This window comes from Ornithodoros turicata, chromosome 6 (genome assembly GCF_037126465.1).
Source record: "Ornithodoros turicata isolate Travis chromosome 6, ASM3712646v1, whole genome shotgun sequence".
NCBI classification, from domain to species: domain Eukaryota; kingdom Metazoa; phylum Arthropoda; class Arachnida; order Ixodida; family Argasidae; genus Ornithodoros; species Ornithodoros turicata.
The window spans coordinates 25,102,896-25,126,986 of NC_088206.1; the positions used below are offsets into that span (position 1 = coordinate 25,102,896).

At 48.2% G+C, this 24,091-nt stretch overlaps 1 protein-coding gene across 1 annotated transcript; it reads right to left on the bottom strand.

Moving 5' to 3' along the window:
- Positions 1 to 15,706: 15,706 nt before the first annotated feature.
- On the bottom strand, positions 15,707 to 16,765 carry LOC135398376 (uncharacterized). Its single transcript, XM_064629788.1, has 2 exons — positions 16,490 to 16,765; positions 15,707 to 16,258 (listed from the first exon to the last, which is right to left on the bottom strand). Exons 1-2 carry the CDS (start codon positions 16,712 to 16,714, stop codon positions 15,707 to 15,709), a joined length of 777 nt encoding a protein of 258 aa, XP_064485858.1. The 5' UTR covers positions 16,715 to 16,765.
- Between the last annotated feature and the right edge of the window lie 7,326 nt (positions 16,766 to 24,091).

The window sequence follows — 24,091 nt, forward strand, 5'->3', positions numbered from 1 at the left end:
AATCTCTGGATTCCTGCTCCTCTCAACAGTGGGAAATTTAGGGCAATTAGTCCAATGTTGTCACTGCGGAGGGAATCTCTGGGTTCCTGCTCCTCTCAACAGTGGGAAATTTATGGCAATTAGTCCACTGTTGTCACTGCGGAGGGAATCTCTGGGTTCCTGCCCCTCTCATCAGTGAGAAATTTAGGGCAATTAGTCCACTGTTGTCACTGCGGAGGGAATCTCTGGGTTCCTGCTCCTCTCAATAGTGGGAAATTTAGGGCAAATTAGTCCACTGTTGTCACTGCGGAGGGAATCTCTGGGTTCCTGCTCCTCTCAACAGTGGGAAATTTAGGGCAATTAGTCCACTGTTGTCACTGCGGAGGGAATCTCTGGGTTCCTGCTCCTCTCAACAGTGCGAAATTTAGGGCAATTAGTCCACTGTTGTCACTGCGGAGGGAATCTCTGGGTTCCTGCTCCTCTCAACAGTGGGAAATTTAGGGCAATTAGTATACTGTTGTCACTGCGCAGGGAATCTCTGGGTTCCTGCTCCTCTCAACAGTGGGAAATTTAGGGCAATTAGTCCACTGTTGTCACTGCGGAGGGATCTCTGGGTTCCTGCTCCTCTCAACAGTGGGAAATTTAGGGCAATTAGTCCACTGTTGTCACTGCGGAGGGAATCTGGGTTCCTGCTCCTCTCAACAGTGGAAAATTTAGGGCAATTAGTCCACTGTTGTCACTGAGGAGGGAGTCTCTGGGTTCCTGCTCCTCTCAACAGTGGGAAATTTAGGGCAATTAGTCCGCTGTTGTCACTGCGGAAGGAATCTCTGGGTTCCTGCTCCTCTCCGCAGTGGGAAATTTAGGGTAATTAGTCCACTGTTGTCACTGCGGAGGGAATCTCTGGGTTCCTGCTCCTCTCAACAGTGGGAAATTTAGGGCAATTAGTCTACTGTTGTCACTGCGCAGGGAATCTCTCGGTTCCTGCTCCTGTCAACAGTGGGAAATTTAGGGCAATTAGTCCAGTGTTGTCACTGCGGAGGGAATCTCTGGGTTCCTGCTCCTCTCAATAGTGGGAAATTTGGGGCAAATAAGTCCACTGTTGTCACTGCGGAGGGAATCTCTGGGTTCCTGCTCCTCTCAACAGTGGGAAATTTAGGGCAATTAGTCCACTGTTGTCACAGCGGAGGGAATCTCTGGGTTCCTGCTCCTCTCAACAGTGGGAAATTTCGGGCAATTAGTCCACTGTTGTCACTGCGGAGGGATCTCTGGGTTCCTGCTCCTCTCAACAGTGGGAAATTTAGGGCAATTAGTCCACTGTTGTCACTGCGGAGGGAATCTGGGTTCCTGCTCCTCTCAACAGTGGAAAATTTAGGGCAATTAGTCCACTGTTGTCACTGCGGAGGGAGTCTCTGGGTTCCTGCTCCTCTCAACAGTGGGAAATTTAGGGTAATTAGTCCACTGTTGTCACTGCGGAGGGAATCTCTGGGTTCCTGCTCCTCTCAACAGTGGGAAATTTAGGGCAATTAGTGCACTGTTGTCACTGCGGAGGGAATCTCTGGGTTCCTGCTCCTCTTAACAGTGGGAAATCTAGGGCAAATTAGTCCACTGTTGTCACTGCGGAGGGAATCTCTGGGTTCCTGCTCCTCTCAACAGTGAGAAATTTAGGGCAATTAGTCCACTGTTGTCACTGCGGAGGGAATCTCTGGGTTCCTGCTCCTCTCAACAGTGGGAAATTTAGGGCAATTAGTCCACTGTTGTCACTGCGGAGGGATTCTCTGGGTTCCTGCTCCTCTCAACAGTGGGGAATTTAGGCAATTAGTCCACTGTTGTCACTGCGGAAGGAATCTCTCGGTTCCTGCTCCTCTCAACAGTGGGAAATTTAGGGCAATTAGTCCACTGTTGTCACTGCGGAGGGAATCTCTGGGTTCCTGCTCCTCTCAATAGTGGGAAATTTTTTTATTGCAATTAGTCCACTGTTGTCACTGCGGAGGGAATCTCTGGGTTCCTGTTCCTCTCAAATGTGGGAAATTTATTGCAGTTAGTCCACTGTTGTCACTGCGGAGGGGTCTCTGGGTTCCTGCTCCTCTCAACAGTGGGAAATTTAGGGCAATTAGTCCACTGTTGTCACTGCGGAGGGAATCTCTGGGTTCCTGCTCCTCCCTACAGTGGGAAATTTAGTGCAATTAGTCCACTGTTGTCACTGCGGAGGGAATCTCTGGGTTCCTGCTCCTCTCAACAGTGGGAAATTTAGGGCGATTACTCCACTGTTGTCACTGCGGAGGGAATCTCTGGGTTCCTGCTCCTCTCAACAGTAGGAAATTTAGGGCAATTAGTCCATTGTTGTCACTGCCTAGGGAATCTCTGGGTTCTTGCTCCTCTCAACAGTGGGAAATTTAGGGCAATTAGTCCACTGTTGTCACTGCGGAGGGAATCTCTGGGTTCCTACTCCTCTCAACAGTGGGAAAGATTAGGGCAATTAATGCACTGTTGTCACTGCGGAGGGAATCTTTGGGTTCCTGCTCCTCTCAACAGTGGGAAATTTAGGGCAATGAGTCCACTGATGTCTCTGCGGAGGGAATCTCTGGGTTCCTGCTCCTCTCAACAGTGAGAAATTTGGGTCAGTTAGTCCACTGCTGTCACTGTGGAGGGAATCTCTGGGTTCCTGCTCCTCTCAACGGTGGGTAATCTAAGGCAAATTAGTCCACCGTTGTCACTGCGGAGGGAATCTCTGGGTTCCTGCTCCTCTCAACAGTGGGAAATTTTTTGCAATTAGTCCACTGTTGTCACTGCGGAGGGAATCTCTGGGTTCCTGCTCCTCTCAACAGTGGGAAATCTAGGGCAAATTAATCCACTGTTGTCACTGCAGAGGGAATCTCTGGGTTCTTGCTCCTCTCAACAGTGGGAAATTTAGGGCAATTAGTCCACTGTTGTCACTGCGGAGGGAATCTCTGGGTTCCTGCTCCTTTCAACAGTGGGAAATTTAGGGCAATTAGTCCACTGTTGTCACTGCGGAGGGAATCTCTGGGTTCCTGCTCCTCTCAACAGTGGGAAATTTAGGGCAATTAGTCCACTGTTGTCACTGCGGAGGGAATCTCTGGGTTCCTGCTCCGCTCAACAGTGGGAAATTTAGGGCAATTAGTCCACTGTTGTCACTGCGGAGGGAATCTCTGGCTTCCTGCTCCTCTCAAATGTGGGAAATTTAGGGCAATTAGTCCACTGTTGTCACTGTGAAGGGAATCTCTGGGTTCCTGCTCCTCTCAACAGTAGGAAATCTAAGGCAAATTAGTTAGGGAGATGTTAGTGGCAGACTGGCATAGTAAGGACGTAGAGGTTTACAGTAAGGACATGGAGACTTACACTGAGGACGTGGGGGCTTACGATAAGGACATGCCGACTTACAATGAGGACATGGAGACTTACTGCCTTAAGAAAGGTCTTACAGCTACATGCCTCACAGCGGCATGCCTTACTGCCACACGTCTCACAGCTGCATGCCTTACTGTATATGCCTTACCAGCTCCATGCCATACCGCTATGCTACTGGAATCTTGCCTTTGCGGAGGGAATCTCTGGGTTCCTGCTCCTCTCAACAGTGGGAAATTTAGGGCAATTAGTCCACTGTTGTCACTGCGGAGGGAATCTCTGGGTTCCTGCTGCTCTCAACAGTGGAAAATTTAGGGCAATTAGTCCACTGTTGTCGCTGCGGAGGGAATCTCCGGGTTTCTGCTCCTCTCAACAGTGGAAAATTTAGGGCAATTAGTCCACTGTTGTCACTGCGGAGGGAGTCTCTGGGCTCCTGCTCCTCTCAACAGTGGGAAATTTAGGGCAATTAGTCCACTGTTGTCACTGCGGAAGGAATCTCTGGGTTCCTGCTCCTCTCAACAGTGGGAAATTTAGGGTAATTAGTCCACTGTTGTCACTGCGGAGGGAATCTCTGGGTTCCTGCTCCTCTCAACAGTGGGAAATTTAGGGCAATTAGTGCACTGTTGTCACTGCGGAGGGAATCTCTGGGTTCCTGCTCCTCTCAACAGTGGGAAATCTAGGGCAAATTAGTCCACTGTTGTCACTGCGGAGGGAATCTCTGGGTTCCTGCTCCTCTCAACAGTGAGAAATTTAGGGCAATTAGTCCACTGTTGTCACTGCGGAGGGAATCTCTGGGTTCCTGCTCCTCTCAATAGTGGGAAATTTTTTTATTGCAATTAGTCCACTGTTGTCACTGCGGAGGGAATCTCTGGGTTCCTGCTCCTCTCAAATGTGGGAAATTTAGGGCAGTTAGTCCACTGTTGTCACTGCGGAGGGGTCTCTGGGTTCCTGCTCCTCCCAACAGTGGGAAATTTAGGGCAATTAGTCCGCTGTTGTCACCGCGGAGGGAATCTCTGGGTTCCTGCTCCTCTCAACAGTGAGAAATTTGGGTCAGTTAGTCCACTGTTGTCACTGTGGAGGGAATCTCTGGGTTCCTGCTCCTCTCAACAGTGGGAAATCTAAGGCAAATTAGTCCACCGTTGTCACTGCGGAGGGAATCTCTGGGTTCCTGCTCCTCTCAACAGTGGAAAATTTTTTGCAATTAGTCCACTGTTGTCACTGCGGGGGGAATCTCTGGGTTCCTGCTCCTCTCAACAGTGGGAAATCTAGGGAAAATTAGTCCACTGTTGTCACTGCGGAGGGAATCTCTGGGTTCCTGCTCCTCTCAACAGTGGGAAATTTAGGGCGATTACTCCACTGTTGTCACTGCGGAGGGAATCTCTGGGTTCCTGCTCCTCTCAACAGTAGGAAATTTAGGGCAATTAGTCCATTGTTGTCACTGCCTAGGGAATCTCTGGGTTCTTGCTCCTCTCAACAGTGGGAAATTTAGGGCAATTAGTCCACTGTTATCACTGCGGAGGGAATCTCTGGGTTCCTACTCCTCTCAACAGTGGGAAAGATTAGGGCAATTAATGCACTGTTGTCACTGCGGAGGGAATCTTTGGGTTCCTGCTCCTCTCAACAGTGGGAAATTTACGGCAATGAGTCCACTGTTGTCACCGCGGAGGGAATCTCTGGGTTCCTGCTCCTCTCAACAGTGAGAAATTTGGGTCAGTTAGTCCACTGTTGTCACTGTGGAGGGAATCTCTGGGTTCCTGCTCCTCTCAACAGTGGGAAATCTAAGGCAAATTAGTCCACTGTTGTCACTGTGGAGGGAATCTCTGGGTTCCTGCTCCTCTCAACAGTGGGAAATTTAGGGCGATTACTCCACTGTTGTCACTGCGGAGGGAATCTCTGGGTTCCTGCTCCTCTCAACAGTGGGAAATTTAGGGCGATTACTCCACTGTTGTCACTGTGGAGGGAATCTCTGGGTTCCTGCTCCTCTCAACAGTGGGAAATTTAGGGTAATTAGTCCACTGTTGTCACTGCGGAGGGAGTCTCTGGGTTCCTGCTCCTCTCAACAGTGGGAAATTTAGGGCAATTAGTCCACTGTTGTCACTGCGGAAGGAATCTCTGGGTTCCTGCTCCTCTCAACAGTGGGAAATTTAGGGTAATTAGTCCACTGTTGTCACTGCGGAGGGAATCTCTGGGTTCCTGCTCCTCTCAACAGTGGAAAATTTAGGGCAATTAGTGCACTGTTGTCACTGCGGAGGGAATCTCTGGGTTCCTGCTCCTCTCAACAGTGGGAAATTTAGGGCAATTAGTCCACTGTTGTCACTGCGGAGGGATTCTCTGGGTTCCTGCTCCTCTCAACAGTGGGGAATTTAGGGCAATTTGTCCACTGTTGTCACTGCGGAAGGAATCTCTCGGTTCCTGCTCCTGTCAACAGTGGGAAATTTAGGGCAATTAGTCCACTGTTGTCACTGCGGAGGGAATCTCTGGGTTCCTGCTCCTCTCAATAGTGGGAAATTTTTTTATTGCAATTAGTCCACTGTTGTCACTGCGGAGGGAATCTCTGGGTTCCTGCTCCTCTCAAATGTGGGAAATTTAGGGCAGTTAGTCCACTGTTGTCACTGCGGAGGGGTCTCTGGGTTCCTGCTCCTCCCAACAGTGGGAAATTTAGGGCAATTAGTCCGCTGTTGTCACCGCGGAGGGAATCTCTGGGTTCCTGCTCCTCTCAACAGTGAGAAATTTGGGTCAGTTAGTCCACTGTTGTCACTGTGGAGGGAATCTCTGGGTTCCTGCTCCTCTCAACAGTGGGAAATCTAAGGCAAATTAGTCCACCGTTGTCACTGCGGAGGGAATCTCTGGGTTCCTGCTCCTCTCAACAGTGGGAAATTTTTTGCAATTAGTCCACTGTTGTCACTGCGGAGGGAATCTCTGGGTTCCTGCTCCTCTCAACAGTGGGAAATCTAGGGCAAATTAGTCCACTGTTGTCACTGCGGAGGGAATCTCTGGGTTCCTGCTCCTCTCAACAGTGGGAAATTTAGGGCGATTACTCCACTGTTGTCACTGCGGAGGGAATCTCTGGGTTCCTGCTCCTCTCAACAGTAGGAAATTTAGGGCAATTAGTCCATTGTTGTCACTGCCTAGGGAATCTCTGGGTTCTTGCTCCTCTCAACAGTGGGAAATTTAGGGCAATTAGTCCACTGTTATCACTGCGGAGGGAATCTCTGGGTTCCTACTCCTCTCAACAGTGGGAAAGATTAGGGCAATTAATGCACTGTTGTCACTGCGGAGGGAATCTTTGGGTTCCTGCTCCTCTCAACAGTGGGAAATTTAGGGCAATGAGTCCACTGTTGTCACTGCGGAGGGAATCTCTGGGTTCCTGCTCCTCTCAACAGTGAGAAATTTGGGTCAGTTAGTCCACTGTTGTCACTGTGGAGGGAATCTCTGGGTTCCTGCTCCTCTCAACAGTGGGAAATCTAAGGCAAATTAGTCCACCGTTGTCACTGCGGAGGGAATCTCTGGGTTCCTGCTCCTCTCAACAGTGGGAAATTTAGGGCAATTAGTGCACTGTTGTCACTGCGGAGGGAATCTCTGGGTTCCTGCTCCTCTCAACAGTGGGAAATCTAGGGCAAATTAGTCCACTGTTGTCACTGCAGAGGGAATCTCTGGGTTCTTGCTCCTCTCAACAGTGGGAAATTTAGGGCAATTAGTCCACTGTTGTCACTGCGGAGGGAATCTCTGGGTTCCTGCTCCTTTCAACAGTGGGAAATTTAGGTCAATTAGTGCACTGTTGTCACTGCGGAGGGAATCTCTGGGTTCCTGCTCCTCTCAACAGTGGGAAATTTAGGGCAATTAGTCCACTGTTGTCACTGCGGAGGGAATCTCTGGGTTCCTGCTCCGCTCAACAGTGGGAAATTTAGGGCAATTAGTCCACTGTTGTCACTGCGGAGGAAATCTCTGGCTTCCTGCTCCTCTCTTAATGTGGGAAATTTAGGGCAATTAGTCCACTGTTGTCACTGTGAAGGGAATCTCTGGATTCCTGCTCCTCTCAACAGTGGGAAATCTAGGGCAAATTAGTTAGGGAGATGTTAGTGGCAGACTGGCATAGTAAGGACGTAGAGGTTTACAGTAAGGACATGGAGACTTACACTGAGGACGTGGGGACTTACGATAAGGACATGCCGACTTACAATGAGGACATGGAGACTTACTGCCTTAAGAAAGGTCTTACAGCTACATGCCTCACAGCGGCATGCCTTACTGCCACACGTCTCACAGCTGCATGCCTTACTGTATATGCCTTACCAGCTGCATGCCATACCGCTATGCTACTGGGATCTTGCCTTTGCGGAGGGAATCTCTGGGTTCCTACTCCTCTCAACAGTGAGAAATTTGGGTCAGTTAGTCCACTGTTGTCACTGTGGAGGGAATCTCTGGGTTCCTGCTCCACTCAACAGTGGGAAATCTAAGGCAAATTAGTCCACCGTTGTCACTTCGGAGGGAATCTCTGGGTTCCTGCTCCTCTCAACAGTGGGAAATTTTTTGCAATCAGTCCACTGTTGTCACTGTGGAGGGAATCTCTGAGTTCCTGCTCGTCTCAACAGTGGGAAATCTAGGGCAAATTAGTCCACTGTTGTCACTGCAGAGGGAATCTCTGGGTTCTTGCTCCTCTCAACAGTGGGAAATTTAGGGCAATTAGTCCACTGTTGTCACTGCGGAGGGAATCTCTGGGTTCCTGCTCCTTTCAACAGTGGGAAATTTAGGGCAATTAGTGCACTGTTGTCACTGCGGAGGGAATCTCTGGGTTCCTGCTCCTCTCAACAGTGGGAAATTTAGGGCAATTAGTCCACTGTTGTCACTGCGGAGGGAATCTCTGGGTTCCTGCTCCGCTCAACAGTGGGAAATTTAGGGCAATTAGTCCACTGTTGTCACTGCGGAGGGAATCTCTGGCTTCCTGCTCCTCTCTTAATGTGGGAAATTTAGGGCAATTAGTCCACTGTTGTCACTGTGAAGGGAATCTCTGGGTTCCTGCTCCTCTCAACAGTGGGAAATCTAGGGCAAATTAGTTAGGGAGATGTTAGTGGCAGACTGGCATAGTAAGGACGTAGAGGTTTACAGTAAGGACATGGAGACTTACACTGAGGACGTGGGGACTTACGATAAGGACATGCCGACTTACAATGAGGACATGGAGACTTACTGCCTTAAGAAAGGTCTTACAGCTACATGCCTCACAGCGGCATGCCTTACTGCCACACGTCTCACAGCTGCATGCCTTACTGTATATGCCTTACCAGCTGCATGCCATACCGCTATGCTACTGGGATCTTGCCTTTGCGGAGGGAATCTCTGGGTTCCTGCTCCTCTCAACAGTGAGAAATTTGGGTGAGTTAGTCCACTGTTGTCACTGTGGAGGGAATCTCTGGGTTCCTGCTCCTCTCAACAGTGGGAAATCTAAGGCAAATTAGTCCACCGTTGTCACTGCGGAGGGAATCTCTGGGTTCCTGCTCCTCTCAACAGTGGGAAATTTTTTGCAATTAGTCCACTGTTGTCACTGCGGAGGGAACCTCTGAGTTCCTGCTCCTCTCAACAGTGGGAAATTTAGGGCAATTAGTCCACTGTTGTCACTGCGGAGGGAATCTCTGGGTTCCTGCTCCGCTCAACAGTGGGAAATTTAGGGCAATTAGTCCACTGTTGTCACTGCGGAGGGAATCTCTGGCTTCCTACTCCTCTCTTAATGTGGGAAATTTAGGGCAATTAGTCCACTGTTGTCACTGTGAAGGGAATCTCTGGGTTCCTGCTCCTCTCAACAGTGGGAAATCTAGGGCAAATTAGTTAGGGAGATGTTAGTGGCAGACTGGCATAGTAAGGACGTAGAGGTTTACAGTAAGGACATAGAGACTTACACTGAGGACGTGGGGACTTACGATAAGGACATACCGACTTACAATGAGGACATGGAGACTTACTGCCTTAAGAAAGGTCTTACAGCTACATGCCTCACAGCGGCATGCCTTACTGCCACACGTCTCACAGCTGCATGCCTTACTGTATATGCCTTACCAGCTGCATGCCATACCGCTATGCTACTGGGATCTTGCCTTTGCGGAGGGAATCTCTGGGTTCCTGCTTCTCTCAACAGTGGGAAATCTAGGGCAAATTAGTTAGGGAGATGTTAGTGGCAGACTGGCATAGTAAGGACGTAGAGGTTTACAGTAAGGACATGGAGACTTACACTGAGGACGTGGGGACTTACGATAAGGACATGCCGACTTACAATGAGGACATGGAGACTTACTGCCTTAAGAAAGGTCTTACAGCTACATGCCTCACAGCTGCCTTACTGCCACACGTCTCACAGCTGCATGCCTTACTGTATATGCCTTACCAGCTGCATGCCATACCGCTATGCTACTGGGATCTTGCCTTTTCGGAGGAAATCTCTGGGTTCCTGCTCCTCTCAACAGTGGGAAATTTAGGGCAATTAGTCCACTGTTGTCACTGGGGAGGGAATCTCTGGGTTCCTGCTCCTCTCAACAGTGGAAAATTTAGGGCAATTAGTCCACTGTTGTCGCTGCGGAGGGAATCTCCAGGTTTCTGCTCCTCTCAACAGTGGGAAATTTAGGGCAATTAGTCCACTGTTGTCACTGCGGAGGGAATCTCTGGGTTGCTGCTCCTCTCAACAGTGGGAAATTTAGGGCAATTATTCCACTGTTGTCACTGCGGAGGGAATCTCTGGGTTCCTGCTCCTCTCAACAGTGGAAAATTTAGGGCAATTAGTGCACTGTTGTCACTGAGGAGGGAATCTCTGGGTTCCTGCTCCTCTCAACAGTGGGATATCAAGGGCAGATTAGTCCACTGTTAGCACTGCGGAGGGAATCTCTGAGTTCCTGCTCCTCTCAACAATGGGAAATTTAGGGCAATTAGTCCACTGTTGTCACTGCGGAGGGCATATCTGGGTTCCTGCTCCTCTCAACAGTGGGAAATCTAGGGCAATTAGTCCACTGTTGTCACTGCGGAGGGCATATCTGGGTTCCTGCTCCTCTCAACAGTGGGAAATCTAGGGCAAATTAGTTAGGGAGATGTTGGTGGCAGACTGGCATAGTAAGGACGTAGAGGATTACAGTAAGGACATGGAGACTTACTCTGATAAGGTGGGGACTTACGATAAGGACATGCGGACTTACAATGAGGACATGGAGACTTACTGCCTTAACAAAGGTCTTACAGCTACATGCCTCACAGCGGCATGCCTTACTGCCACACGTCTCACAGCTACATACATTACTGTATATACCTTACCAGCTGCATGTCATACCGCTATGCTACTGCGCTCTTGCGTCTGCGGAGGGAATCTCCGGGTTCCTGCTCCTCTCAACAGCAGAAAATCTAGGTCAAATTAGTCCACTGTTGTCACTGCGGAGGGAATCTCTGGGTTCCTGCTCCTCTCAACAGTGGGTAATTTAGGGCAATTAGTCCACTGTTGTCACTGCGGAGGGAACCTCTGGGTTCCTGCTCCTCTCAACAGTGGGAAATCTAGGGCAAATTAGTCCACTGTTGTCACTGCAGAGGGAATCTCTGGGTTCTTGCTCCTCTCAACAGTGGGAAATTTAGGGCAATTAGTCCACTGTTGTCACTGCGGAGGGAATCTCTGGGTTCCTGCTCCTTTCAACAGTGGGAAATTTAGGGCAATTAGTGCACTGTTGTCACTGCGGAGGGAATCTCTGGGTTCCTGCTCCTCTCAACAGTGAGAAATTTAGGGCAATTAGTCCACTGTTGTCACTGTGGAGGGAATCTCTGGGTTCCTGCTTGTCTCAACAGTGGGAAATCTTGGGCAAATTAGTTAGGGAGATGTTTGTGGCAGACTGGCATAGTAAGGACGTAGAGGATTGCAGTAAGGACATGGAGACTTACACTGAGGACGGGTGGACTTACGATAAGGACATGCCGACTTAAATGAGGACATGGAGACTTACTGCCTTAAGAAATGTCTTACAGCTACATGCCTCACAGCGGCATGCCTTACTGCCACACGTCTCACAGCTACATGCCTTACTGTTATGCCTTACCAGCTGCATGCCATACCGCTATGCTACTGCGCTCTTGCGACTGCGGAGGGAATCTCTGGGTTTCTGCTCCTCTCAACAGTGGGAAATCTAGGGCAAATTAGTCCACTGTTGTCACTGCGGAGGGAATCTCTGGGTTCCTGCTCCTCTCAAATGTGGGAAATTTAGGGCAATTAGACAACTGTTGTCACTGCGGAGGGAATCTCTGGGTTCCTGCTCCTCTCAACAGTGGGAAATTTAGGGGAATTAGTCCACTGTTGTCAGTGCGGAGGGAATCTCTGGGTTCTTGCTCCTCTCAACAGTGGGAAAGCTAGGGCAAATTAGTCCACTGTTGTCACTGCGGAGGGAATCTCTGGGTTCCTGCTCATCTCAACAGTGGGAAATTTAAGGCAATTAGTCTACTGTTGTTACTGCGGAGGGAATCTCTGGGTTCTTGCTCCTCTCAACAGTGAGAAATTTAGGGCAATTAGTCCACTGTTGTCACTGTGGAGGGAACCTCTGGGTTCCTGCTCCTTTCAACAGTGGGAAGTTTAGGGCAACTAGTCCACTGTTGTCACTGTGGAGGGAATCTCTGGGTTCCTGCTCCTCTCAACAGTGGGAAATTTAGGGCAATTAGTCCACTGTTGTCACTGCGGAGGGAATCTCTGGGTTCCTGCTCCTATTAACAGGGGGAAATTTAGGGCAATTAGTCCACTGTGGTCACTGCGGAGGGAATCTCTGGGTTCCTGCTCCTCTTAACAGTGGGAAATCTAGGGCAAATTAGTTTGGGAGATGTTAGTGGCAGACTGGCATAGTAAGGACGTAGAGGATTACAGTAAGGACATAGAGACTTACAATGAGGACGTGGGGACTTACGATAAGGACATGCCGACTTACAATGAGGACATGGAGACTTACTGCCTTAAGAAAGGTCTTACAGCTACAAATGACGACATGGAGACTTACTGTTTAAGAAAGGTCTTACAGCTACGTGCCTCACAGCGGCATGCCTTACTGCCACACGTCTCACAGCTACATGCCTTACTGTTATGCCTTACCAGCTGCATGCCATACCGCTATGCTACTGCGCTCTTGCGACTGCGGAGGGAATCTCTGGGTTTCTGCTCCTCTCAACAGTGGGAAATCTAGGGCAAATTAGTCCACTGTTGTCACTGCGGAGGGAATCTCTGGGTTCCTGCTCCTCTCAAATGTGGGAAATTTAGGGCAATTAGACAACTGTTGTCACTGCGGAGGGAATCTCTGGGTTCCTGCTCCTCTCAACAGTGGGAAATTTAGGGGAATTAGTCCACTGTTGTCAGTGCGGAGGGAATCTCTGGGTTCTTGCTCCTCTCAACAGTGGGAAAGCTAGGGCAAATTAGTCCACTGTTGTCACTGCGGAGGGAATCTCTGGGTTCCTGCTCATCTCAACAGTGGGAAATTTAAGGCAATTAGTCTACTGTTGTTACTGCGGAGGGAATCTCTGGGTTCTTGCTCCTCTCAACAGTGAGAAATTTAGGGCAATTAGTCCACTGTTGTCACTGTGGAGGGAACCTCTGGGTTCCTGCTCCTTTCAACAGTGGGAAGTTTAGGGCAACTAGTCCACTGTTGTCACTGTGGAGGGAATCTCTGGGTTCCTGCTCCTCTCAACAGTGGGAAATTTAGGGCAATTAGTCCACTGTTGTCACTGCGGAGGGAATCTCTGGGTTCCTGCTCCTCTTAACAGGGGGAAATTTAGGGCAATTAGTCCACTGTGGTCACTGCGGAGGGAATCTCTGGGTTCCTGCTCCTCTTAACAGTGGGAAATCTAGGGCAAATTAGTTTGGGAGATGTTAGTGGCAGACTGGCATAGTAAGGACGTAGAGGATTACAGTAAGGACATAGAGACTTACAATGAGGACGTGGGGACTTACGATAAGGACATGCCGACTTACAATGAGGACATGGAGACTTACTGCCTTAAGAAAGGTCTTACAGCTACAAATGACGACATGGAGACTTACTGCCTTAAGAAAGGTCTTACAGCTACGTGCCTCACAGCGGCATGCCTTACTGCCACACGTCTTACAGCTACATGCCTTACTGTTATGCCTTACCAGCTGCATGCCATACCGCTATGCTACTGCGCTCTTGCGACTGCGGAGGGAATCTCTGGGTTTCTGCTCCTCTCAACAGTGGGAAATCTAGGGCAAATTAGTCCACTGTTGTCACTGCGGAGGGAATCTCTGGGTTCCTGCTCCTCTCAAATGTGGGAAATTTAGGGCAATTAGACAACTGTTGTCACTGCGGAGGGAATCTCTGGGTTCCTGCTCCTCTCAACAGTGGGAAATTTAGGGGAATTAGTCCACTGTTGTCAGTGCGGAGGGAATCTCTGGGTTCTTGCTCCTCTCAACAGTGGGAAAGCTAGGGCAAATTAGTCCACTGTTGTCACTGCGGAGGGAATCTCTGGGTTCCTGCTCATCTCAACAGTGGGAAATTTAAGGCAATTAGTCTACTGTTGTTGCTGCGGAGGGAATCTCTGGGTTCCTGCTCCTCTCAACAGTGAGAAATTTAGGGCAATTAGTCCACTGTTGTCACTGTGGAGGGAATCTCTGGGTTCCTGCTTGTCTCAACAGTGGGAAATCTTGGGCAAATTAGTTAGGGAGATGTTTGTGGCAGACTGGCATAGTAAGGACTACAGTCACTATATAAGCTTCGCTTACAGTATCGACACTGAGCTACGCAGCCGAGTGCGGCGGCCATCTTGGGGCCTGCCTCTCCCTTCCTCCACGGCGAACTTCGTTTCGGTTTGGTCCGTCGGTGGTGATACTTTCTCGCGGGTGTTTTTAGGAAGCTCCTCACCCATGTGGGCTGCCCTACAACGTGTGCATAGTTTTTTTCTGAATTCTTGAATGAGGAAACGGAATTTTTCATTCCATCTGAAAATGCGCATTGGGAAACGTACGTCGATGATCGAAAACAGGAAATCACTGTAGTCACTATGCGTGGCGAAAATGAAATTTGTGGAAATATTACGGGACTCAGTGACGCTGTTATCAGGGGCGTTGTCTATCTTTGTATAACAGTTTGTCGATTCGGCACATGACACGAAAACGTTACGATAAACGGAGCTCTTATATCATAGCGCAACATCACAACGCCAGTGACTTCACATTAACAAACGTGTTTTGGGCTATATTTTATATGTGACGTTATGTCCCAATCTCAATTCATGTACTCAGGTGCCTTACCTTGTTCTTACAGGTACTATTCATGGTTAATCTGCAGCTTTCTTAACTGTTTTTTTCTCTCTCTTGAGAACTGACCACTTGCAGTGGTCACACAGCATTTCTGAAAGGCCAATGAGACCAACAGATCATTTGATGCATCAAAAATTACATATGACTCATTTCACTACACTGATTTCAGTTAGCACTTCAGAGTGCTGTGTGGCTACTTAATTCTAAACTGCGGAAACTTTATTTTCGAAACTTCGGTTAATGTGTATGTCTGAGGCGTTTCATAAGGGTTTTCATAACACACAGCACGGCCTCTGTATAAGGCAAGGGGGGTGGCCCTGAAAAGGGCCTTTTTTCATCTGCGGAATCTTGAAGTTGTGGAAACTTGCGGTTGTGCCTCTTCCGGAGTGGTGGCCTGTTGATTACTTTATGCGCTCTGCGAGCACTCTCATAGCCACACTCTTACTGCCACATTTTGACGAGGCAGCCCGTGGTGCACTATTTATTTTCCTGAGTGCTATGCGCATCCGTAGGCTCAGGAACTTGTCCACTAGCTTCTTAGCAATTCCGTGGCAGGAGGGATACTCGTCAGAAGGAGCGGACTGCAGAACAATTTCAGCAAGTGCTGGTAGCGACACATCCAAGATCTTGTCTTCGTGCTGCCGGAAGACCTTTTCTGTGTGCTGCAGCAAGCTCAGAACTTTCTTGGCAGGCCGGCAGAGTGGGTTCTTTTCAGTAGTGCCGCAATACGACTTGAATTGTAACAATTCGTCATCTTTGTCGACGAGATCATCTCCCAAAAAGGACTTGCATGTTGCACAGAGCTTGTGTAACTTGGAAACACTTTTGGTGGCATAGCCTGCTACATAGCATAGTGACTGTGCCTCAGTGCTGTCGAGTGACATGCTCTCATCCCATGTAGCATCCAGCAGCTCAGCTTCCGCACTTGTAGCATCGTCTTGTGTGCCGTGGCTGTCCTCTTGCGAAAGCCCTCTTGTCAGCTCCACAAATTCCAACAGGTCGGAGCGGTCACTGATCTGGTAGCTTCCTTTACGGCTTGGGCGAAAATACTGCGACAACATGATGAGTCGCGATGTCAGCTTGAATTCGAGTGCCCTAGGCACCGGGTTTTTTGCACGAGACACATGAAAATAAGTTCTCCAGTGCGTCCTGGCTCAGTCTGCCCAACATAACAAACTTGAACTTCTGCTTCTTCAAGAGAAACTCCTGCAGCTGCACTGCGCTCACAGATGAGACCATGATGCCCGCCTGGACAGGCTTAAAACATTCATTCTGAACTTCTTTTTTGATCGTCACCGTCGACATTAAGCGTGCAAATCCGTCAAGGAAGCCCACGGCATCTTGGTGCTTGTTCTCCTTGAAGTGGCTCAGACCTGTCGAAACTGACCTCGATGACATGAGGCAGAACCACTTGTCCACCTGTTCAAGAAACCAGGCTGTGGTGAGGGATTGCTTCTCAAGCTTCCCAAGCTGTACCAGAACCCTGATGGCAGCAGCGACAGCATGGTTGAGAACTGCCACAGCAGACGACACATTCATCTTTTCATAGTGGCTCGGATCTAGATATCTCAGCTTAAGGTGGGGCACAAGTTTCAAGTCATGGTCAGCATCGATTTCTGCGACTTTCCTGATGTGGCGCACTGACACCTGTTAAGATGAATGAGTGAATCAAAGGTGTGATACAACTATATAGCAATATATTATTACATGACAATTACAACCACAGTTATTTGGATTTAATCCACCTAGATTTTATCCACTGGATTTTTTTTGCATTTTGTTCACCTAGAATTTTTCAGATGTTTTTGTTTTTTATTCACCAGTGAATAAAAATTTAATTATATCAACACTAATGAAATGCTACGTTGTATATCCTACCTCATCACATGGGAGATTCTGTGCTTTGACAACATCCGGGGGGAGACGAATGGATTGACCTCTCACAAGATGGCCACGGAGATTCTTGAGAATGTGTGGAGGATCAGCAAGGAAGTACAACCTCCGCTCCACGTTGCATGGGTGGCTGCAAGAAACACTTGCTCCAGAAGCCCTAGTAGCCCCGATCCCACAAAGTTTCCATAGGGCTTTGTTGCTGGGACCCATGTCAGATATGACAGCATCAACCTGAGCTCCAACAGCCTCACACTTCTTGATGACTTCGAAGATGAAATCCTTCAGGAAGGATCCATCAACAGAGTCTCCTGTAAAATATCCGAAAGTATTGTGATATGCTTTTACTTTTCGAAAGCTGTACCATGAGAACAGCATTGATTGAAGGCAGACCTGAAAAGTGGTACGCCATCACTTGTTTCCACCTGGATGACAGGCCAGCCAGCATGACGACAAGTCCGTGTGTCGCCAAGCACGGGTCTTTAGCAGTGTGTCTCGAGAGTGGTGCAGTTGCCTGTCCTATTATGGCCTTCTGCGTGGGGTCGAAATCTAAGCCGGGTGTCAACTGCATTTCGTCAACCAGGATGGCGCAGTGTCGTTCCTCTGGGCGCATTTGCTCCAGCTTTACTCTGAGTGCTGGCAGCAGCTCCTCGAGAATACCTAGTAACATGTAACACGTTGTATTAATCACCGCTGATCACACAAAAATGTGTTGCTCTTATCAACATGGCCGTGCCTTCACTGTGCACGTGGACAAGCTTAACAACTTTACCTGGTCCAAATTTCACATTTTCGATCTTTCTTTGCAAGGTCCTTTCTGACGGTAGTGGCAAAAGTCTATCCTTCACAAATTCATAGCCCCCCCTGCCGCACGCCAGTCGTGTCTTCAATGCTTTGAGGATGGTTGCATCATCCCACCTAAATAAAGGAAGGCTCCATGAAAATAATGAACCCTGCAGCTACGAAACAGTTAGTCTGCAGCAGTTTTACTGGACTTGTCGTGGACTGTTCCAGCAAAAAGAAAGAGGGACTAAGTCCTACCTATTAGCACGTGCATCACTGTTCTCCATACTTCGGAGCTGGTCAGGTGCCAGGCATGTTCGTGGGTCTTCTAAAAAAATGCGTCTTTGTCATGCACTGCGTCCTTTACAGAAACTATCATTTGCAAAAAACAGCACTCACTTTCAAGAGCCCCTAGCTTCTGCTCCAATTGCCGGACTCTTTTCTGTGAAACATTCAGTCGGCGTTTTAGATCAGCAATCAGGAACTCGTGCTCACAAGGTTTGCCACCACAGTACAGGCGCTCCTGAGACGGTGGAATATCACTGGCGTTGCCGCAACCTGGTAGCATTTCTTCTAAAGAAAATAAGCTATGTGAGTGTGTTGCAAGGCTTCTTGGGACTCTTTCCTGATATTCTATATCATTTTGTTTGCTATAATTCACATCCACATCTACAAGATTTGATTCTTACCGCTGTCAACAAGTACAGAGCTGGACGGCATTTCCAGGGAACTGTCAGCTTCATGCTGTTCAACTTCAAAAACAATATGAACCATTCATGAGACGACAAGAAATCAAAATAGCTTGCTATTGAGAATTAGGCTTACAATGAACTGATGAGAATGACGAAATGTCAACATCCCCCTGAACTTCATTTTCGAACTGTGGATATGCTGTGGAGAAATATGAGTCTCAAAATTCATGAAAATTAAGTAAGGAACTATCACAGGCATAATCCCCACTGCCAAATTGCGTCATTGACTACTGCGTAATCTAACATAAAAGGTACATTCATGTCATCTTGTCAAGTGTTTTCTCTTTTTTCAATCCTATATTCACCTGTTCTACCTACCAGGGATGGGCATAAATACATTTTTTGAGTATTTAAATATGAATACAAAATATGTTATCGAAAGGGGTATTTAAATATTCTTCATAACATACTCTACAATATGAATACTTAAATACCGTAACTTCTACCATAAATACTGTGACGAGGATGTCATCTGGAATTACAGAAATAACGATGATCATAAAAACAAACAAATCAGCAAGGGACAATAGCATTTATATGTTATCCAGTTCAAACACTGCGTCCCAAACTCTCCCTTCTTCCCGTAAGGGGAAATGCACGGCAACTTTAAGACATGAGTCAGTATATTCGGTATTTAGATATATTTATAAAGTATTTACAAGAATAAGTACCAGAAATTGGTATTTAAATATCATTATAAATATATTTTTCGAGTCTGTATTTAAATACAAAATATAAATGCATGTATTTATATTTTAAATAGTATTTTAATTAAAATGTATTTAAATACTACCCATCCCTGCTACCTACTATGATTCAGGTCAAGCCAGTTCAGAGAGGATAAACTACTTAATCTGTAGCCTTTAGTTCCCTTACCAAAAAGTGGCACTGGTGTGTTGACCAGGTTGACCAAAATGCACTCCTGTGCAACATAAGGTTCAAATTCAACAGTTCCATTTTCCAGTGGAGTTTCTGTGTGGAGGAATAAAGCAATTTCACCAAATGGCTATCTTTTCGTGTTATGAGAGCTCTGTGAGGAACAAACTCAACTTGTTTCTCACACCTCAACATCTCTAATACATACCACTTGTACAGACTGTGACATCCTGCATTTCAGCGGGCTCACCGATTACCACATGACCTAATGAAAAACATATTTCATGTGTGGTATTCCACTGCAATCTCTTAGCCATCTATAGATAAAAAGTAAGATGATGATGTACCAGGATTTGACAATGACGGATCTATCACCATTAATTCGTGCACAGCGGAGGGCTCGACATCTGCACTGGCAGACAGAGGGACTTCTGTGTGGAGGAATCGGACGAGTTAACTGAGTGACTGACTTTTAGGCTTTGCATTATAAGAGCATGTTCGCGAACGAAGTCTTCTTACCAAGATGTGGTGTCGACTCGTCCACCACAACGCACTCCTGTGCAGTATGAGGCAAGAGCTCAACACTGTCAGTCGGCAGTGGGATTTCTGTGCATAGGAATGGAGCAGATTATTATTATTATGGCTTTCATTTTGTCAAATGAATCATAATTACGCATGGTCGACTGTTTTTGAACAGCCACGTAAATGTGACAGCTCATACAGATTTGCCGTCGTTTTCTACACCATTTATTAGTACATTAGCTAACCTTTGTTTCCTGGTTCTTGGATGGATGTCACGGGGAGCGCCTTCAGCAGCTTCTTGCGGGGTTTGCCACCGCTCTTCTCTCTTCCCGGTATCGTGGGCACAGCGTCCCATTTTAGGAGCCGTCTCCCGTCAGCCCTGTTGCACTCAAACTGGCTGGGTTCAAAGTGGTCCTAAAATGACAAACTAATTAACTTAGACCTTTCCGGAACATTGCTAACGTGATGCAGTACCACGTACCTGGCATAGTCGTGAATGTTCGGTCACTCTGAATCCCTTGCGATTGACGACACGCAACCAAGCCTGGAGACGAAGCTCGTCTTTCTTTCCGAGGGGAAATCTGTAGAGTTTATTTCCCCCGGTGTTTCTGTTGCTGCAATACAGTGCCGCACAGCACGGCATATCACAGATTTCGCGGCTTTCTAGGTGCAAAACACAACTCCGAACGCAACGCCGAACGAAGGCCCCAACATGTCTGCGCGCGCTCTCGTGTGCACGGCACGTTCGAGAACACGTGACACGCCGGAGCAAATGAACGCCGCCGCCGGCTTCCTGAATGGGGGAAAAGCGTGCCGATACTGTAAGCGAAGCTTATATAGTGACTGAAGTAAGGACGTAGAGGATTGCAGTAAGGACATGGAGACTTACACTGAGGACGGGTGGACTTACGATAAGGACATGCCGACTTACAATGAGGACATGGAGACTTACTGCCTTAAGAAATGTCTTACAGCTACATGCCTCACAGCGGCATGCCTTACTGCCACACGTCTCACAGCTACATGCCTTACTGTATGTGCCTTACCAGCTGCATGCCATACCGGAATGCTACTGCGCTCTTGCGACTGCGGAGGGAATCTCTGGGTTCCTGCTCCTCTCAACAGTGGGAAATTTAGGGCAATTAGTCCACTGTTGTCACTGCGGAGGGAATCTCTGGGTTCCTGCTCCTCTCAACAGTGGGAAATCTAGGGCAAATTAGTCCACTGTTGTCACTGCGGAGGGAATCTCTGGGTTCCTGCTCCTTTCAACAGTGGGAAGTTTACGGCAATTAGTCCACTGTTGTCACTATGGAGGGAATCTCTGGGTTCCTGCTCCTCTCAACAGTGGGAAATTTAGGGCAATTAGTCCACTGTTGTCACTGCGGAGGGAATCTCTGGGTTCCTGCTCCTCTTAACGGGGGAAATTTAGGGCAATTAGTCCACTGTGGTCACTGCGGAGGGAATCTCTGGGTTCCTGCTCCTCTTAACAGTGGGAAATCTAGGGCAAATTAGTTTGGGAGATGTTAGTGGCAGACTGGCATAGTAAGGACGTAGAGGATTACAGTAAGGACATAGAGACTTACAATGAGGACGTGGGGACTTACGATAAGGACATGCCGACTTACAATGAGGACATGGAGACTTACTGCCTTAAGAAAGGTCTTACAGCTACAAATGACGACATGGAGACTTACTGCCTTAAGAAAGGTCTTACAGCTACATGCCTCACAGCGGCATGCCTTACTGCCACACGTCTCACAGCTACATGCCTTACTGTATATGCCTTACCAGCTGCATGCCATACCGCTATGCTACTGCGCTCTTGCGACTGCGGAGGGAATCTCTGGGTTCTTGCTCCTCTCAACAGTGGGAAAGCTAGGGCAAATTAGTCCACTGTTGTCACTGCGGAGGGAATCTCTGGGTTCCTGCTCCTCTCAACAGTGGGAAATTTAGGGGAATTAGTCCACTGTTGTCAGTGCGGAGGGAATCTCTGGGTTCTTGCTCCTCTCAACAGTGGGAAAGCTAGGGCAAATTAGTCCACTGTTGTCACTGCGGAGGGAATCTCTGGGTTCCTGCTCATCTCAATAGTGGGAAATTTAGGGCAATTAGTCTACTGTTGTTACTGCGGAGGGAATCTCTGGGTTCCTGCTCCTCTCAACAGTGGGAAATCTAGGGCAAATTAGTCCACTGTTGTCACTGCGGAGGGAACCTCTGGGTTCCTGCTCCTCTCAACAGTGGGAAATTTAGGGCAATTAGTCCACTGTTGTCACTGCGGAGGGAATCTCTGGGTTCCTGCTCCTCTCAACAGTGGGAAATTTAGGGCAATTAGTCCACTGTTGTCACTGCGGAAGGAATCTCTCGGTTCCTGCTCCTCTCAACAGTGGGAAATTTAGGGCAATTAGTCCACTGTTGTCACTGCGGAGGGAATCTCTGGGTTCCTGCTCCTCTCAACAGTGGGAAATTTAGGGCAATTAGTCCACTGTTGTCACTGCGGACGGAATCTCTGGGTTCCTGCTCCTCTCAACAGTGGGAAATTTAGGGGAATTAGTCCACTGTTGTCAGTGCGAAGGGAATCTCTGGGTTCTTGCTCCTCTCAACAGTGGGAAATCTAGGGCAAATTAGTCCACTGTTGTCACTGCGGAGGGAATCTCTGGGTTCCTGCTCATCTCAACAGTGGGAAATTTAGGGCAATTAGTCCACTGTTGTCACTGCGGAGGGAATCTCTGGGTTCCTGCTCCTCTCAACAGTGGGAAATCTAGGGCAAATTAGTCCACTGTTGTCACTGCGGAGGGAATCTCTGGGTTCCTGCTCCTCTCAACAGTGGGAAATTTAGGGCAATTAGTCCACTGTTGTCACTGCGGAGGGAATCTCTGGGTTCCTGCTCCTCTCAACAGTGGGAAATCTATGGCAAATTAGTCCACTGTTGTCACTGCGGAGGGAATCTCTGGGTTCCTGCTCCTCTCAACAGTGAGAAATTTGGGGCAGTTAGTCCACTGTTGTCACTGCGGAGGGAATCTTTGGGTTCCTGCTCCTCTCAACAGTGAGAAATTTAGGGCAGTTAGTCCACTGTTGTCACTGCGGAGGGAATGTTTGGGTTCCTGCACCTCTCAACAGTGGGAAATTTTTGGAATTAGTCCCCTGTTGTCACTGCGGAAGGAATCTCTGGGTTCCTGCTCCTCTCAACAGTGGGAAATCTAGGGCGAATTAGTCCACTGTTGTCACTGTGGAGGGAATCTCTGGGTCCGTGCTCCTCTCAACAGTGGGAAATCTAGGGCAAATTAGTTAGGGAGATGTTAGTGGCAGACTGGCATAGTAAGGACGTAGAGGATTACAGTAAGGACATGGAGACTTACAATGAGGACGTGGGGACTTACGATAAGGACATGCCGACTTACAATGAGGACATGGAGACTTACTGCCTTAAGAAAGGTCTTACAGCTACATGCCTCACAGCGGCATGCCTTACTGCCACACGTCTCACAGCTACATGCCTTACTGTATATGCCTTACCAGCTGCATGCCATACCGCTATGCTACTGCGCTCTTGCGACTGCGGAGGGAATCTCTGGGTTCCTGCTCCTCTCAACAGTAGGAAATTTAGGGCAATTAGTCCATTGTTGTCACTGCCTAGGGAATCTCTGGGTTCTTGCTCCTCTCAACAGTGGGAAATTTAGGGCAATTAGTCCACTGTTGTCACTGCGGAGGGCATATCTGGGTTCCTGCTCCTCTCAACAGTGGGAAATCTAGGGCAAATTAGTTAGGGAGATGTTGGTGGCAGACTGGCATAGTAAGGACGTAGAGGATTACAGTAAGGACATGGAGACTTACACTGATAAGGTGGGGACTTACGATAAGGACATGCGGACTTACAATGAGGACATGGAGACTTACTGCCTTAACAAAGGTGTTACAGCTACATGCCTTACTGCCACACGTCTCACAGCTACATACATTACTGTATATACCTTACCAGCTGCATGTCATACCGCTATGCTACTGCGCTCTTGCGACTGCGGAGGGAATCTCCGGGTTCCTGCTCCTCTCAACAGCGGAAAATCTAGGGCAAATTAGTCCACTGTTGTCACTGCGGAGGGAATCTCTGGGTTCTTGCTCCTCTCAACAGTGGGAAATTTAGGGCAATTAGTCCACTGTTGTCACTGCGGAGGGAATCTCTGGGTTCCTGCTCCTTTCAACAGTGGGAAATTTAGGGACATTTGTGCACTGTTGTCACTGCAGAGGGAATCTCTGGGTTCCTGCTCCTCTCAACAGTGGGAAATTTAGGGCAATTAGTCCACAGTTGTCACTGCGGAGGGAATTCTGGGTTCCTGCTCCTCTCAACAGTGAGAAATTTAGGGCAATTAGTCCACTGTTGTCACTGTGGAGGGAATCTCTGGGTTCCTGCTTGTCTCAACAGTGGGAAATCTTGGGCAAATTAGTTAGGGAGATGTTTGTGGCAGACTGGCATAGTAAGGACGTAGAGGATTGCAGTAAGGACATGGAGACTTACACTGAGGACGGGTGGACTTACGATAAGGACATGCCGACTTACAATGAGGACATGGAGACTTACTGCCTTAAGAAATGTCTTACAGCTACATGCCTCACAGCGGCATGCCTTACTGCCACACGTCTCACAGCTACATGCCTTACTGTATGT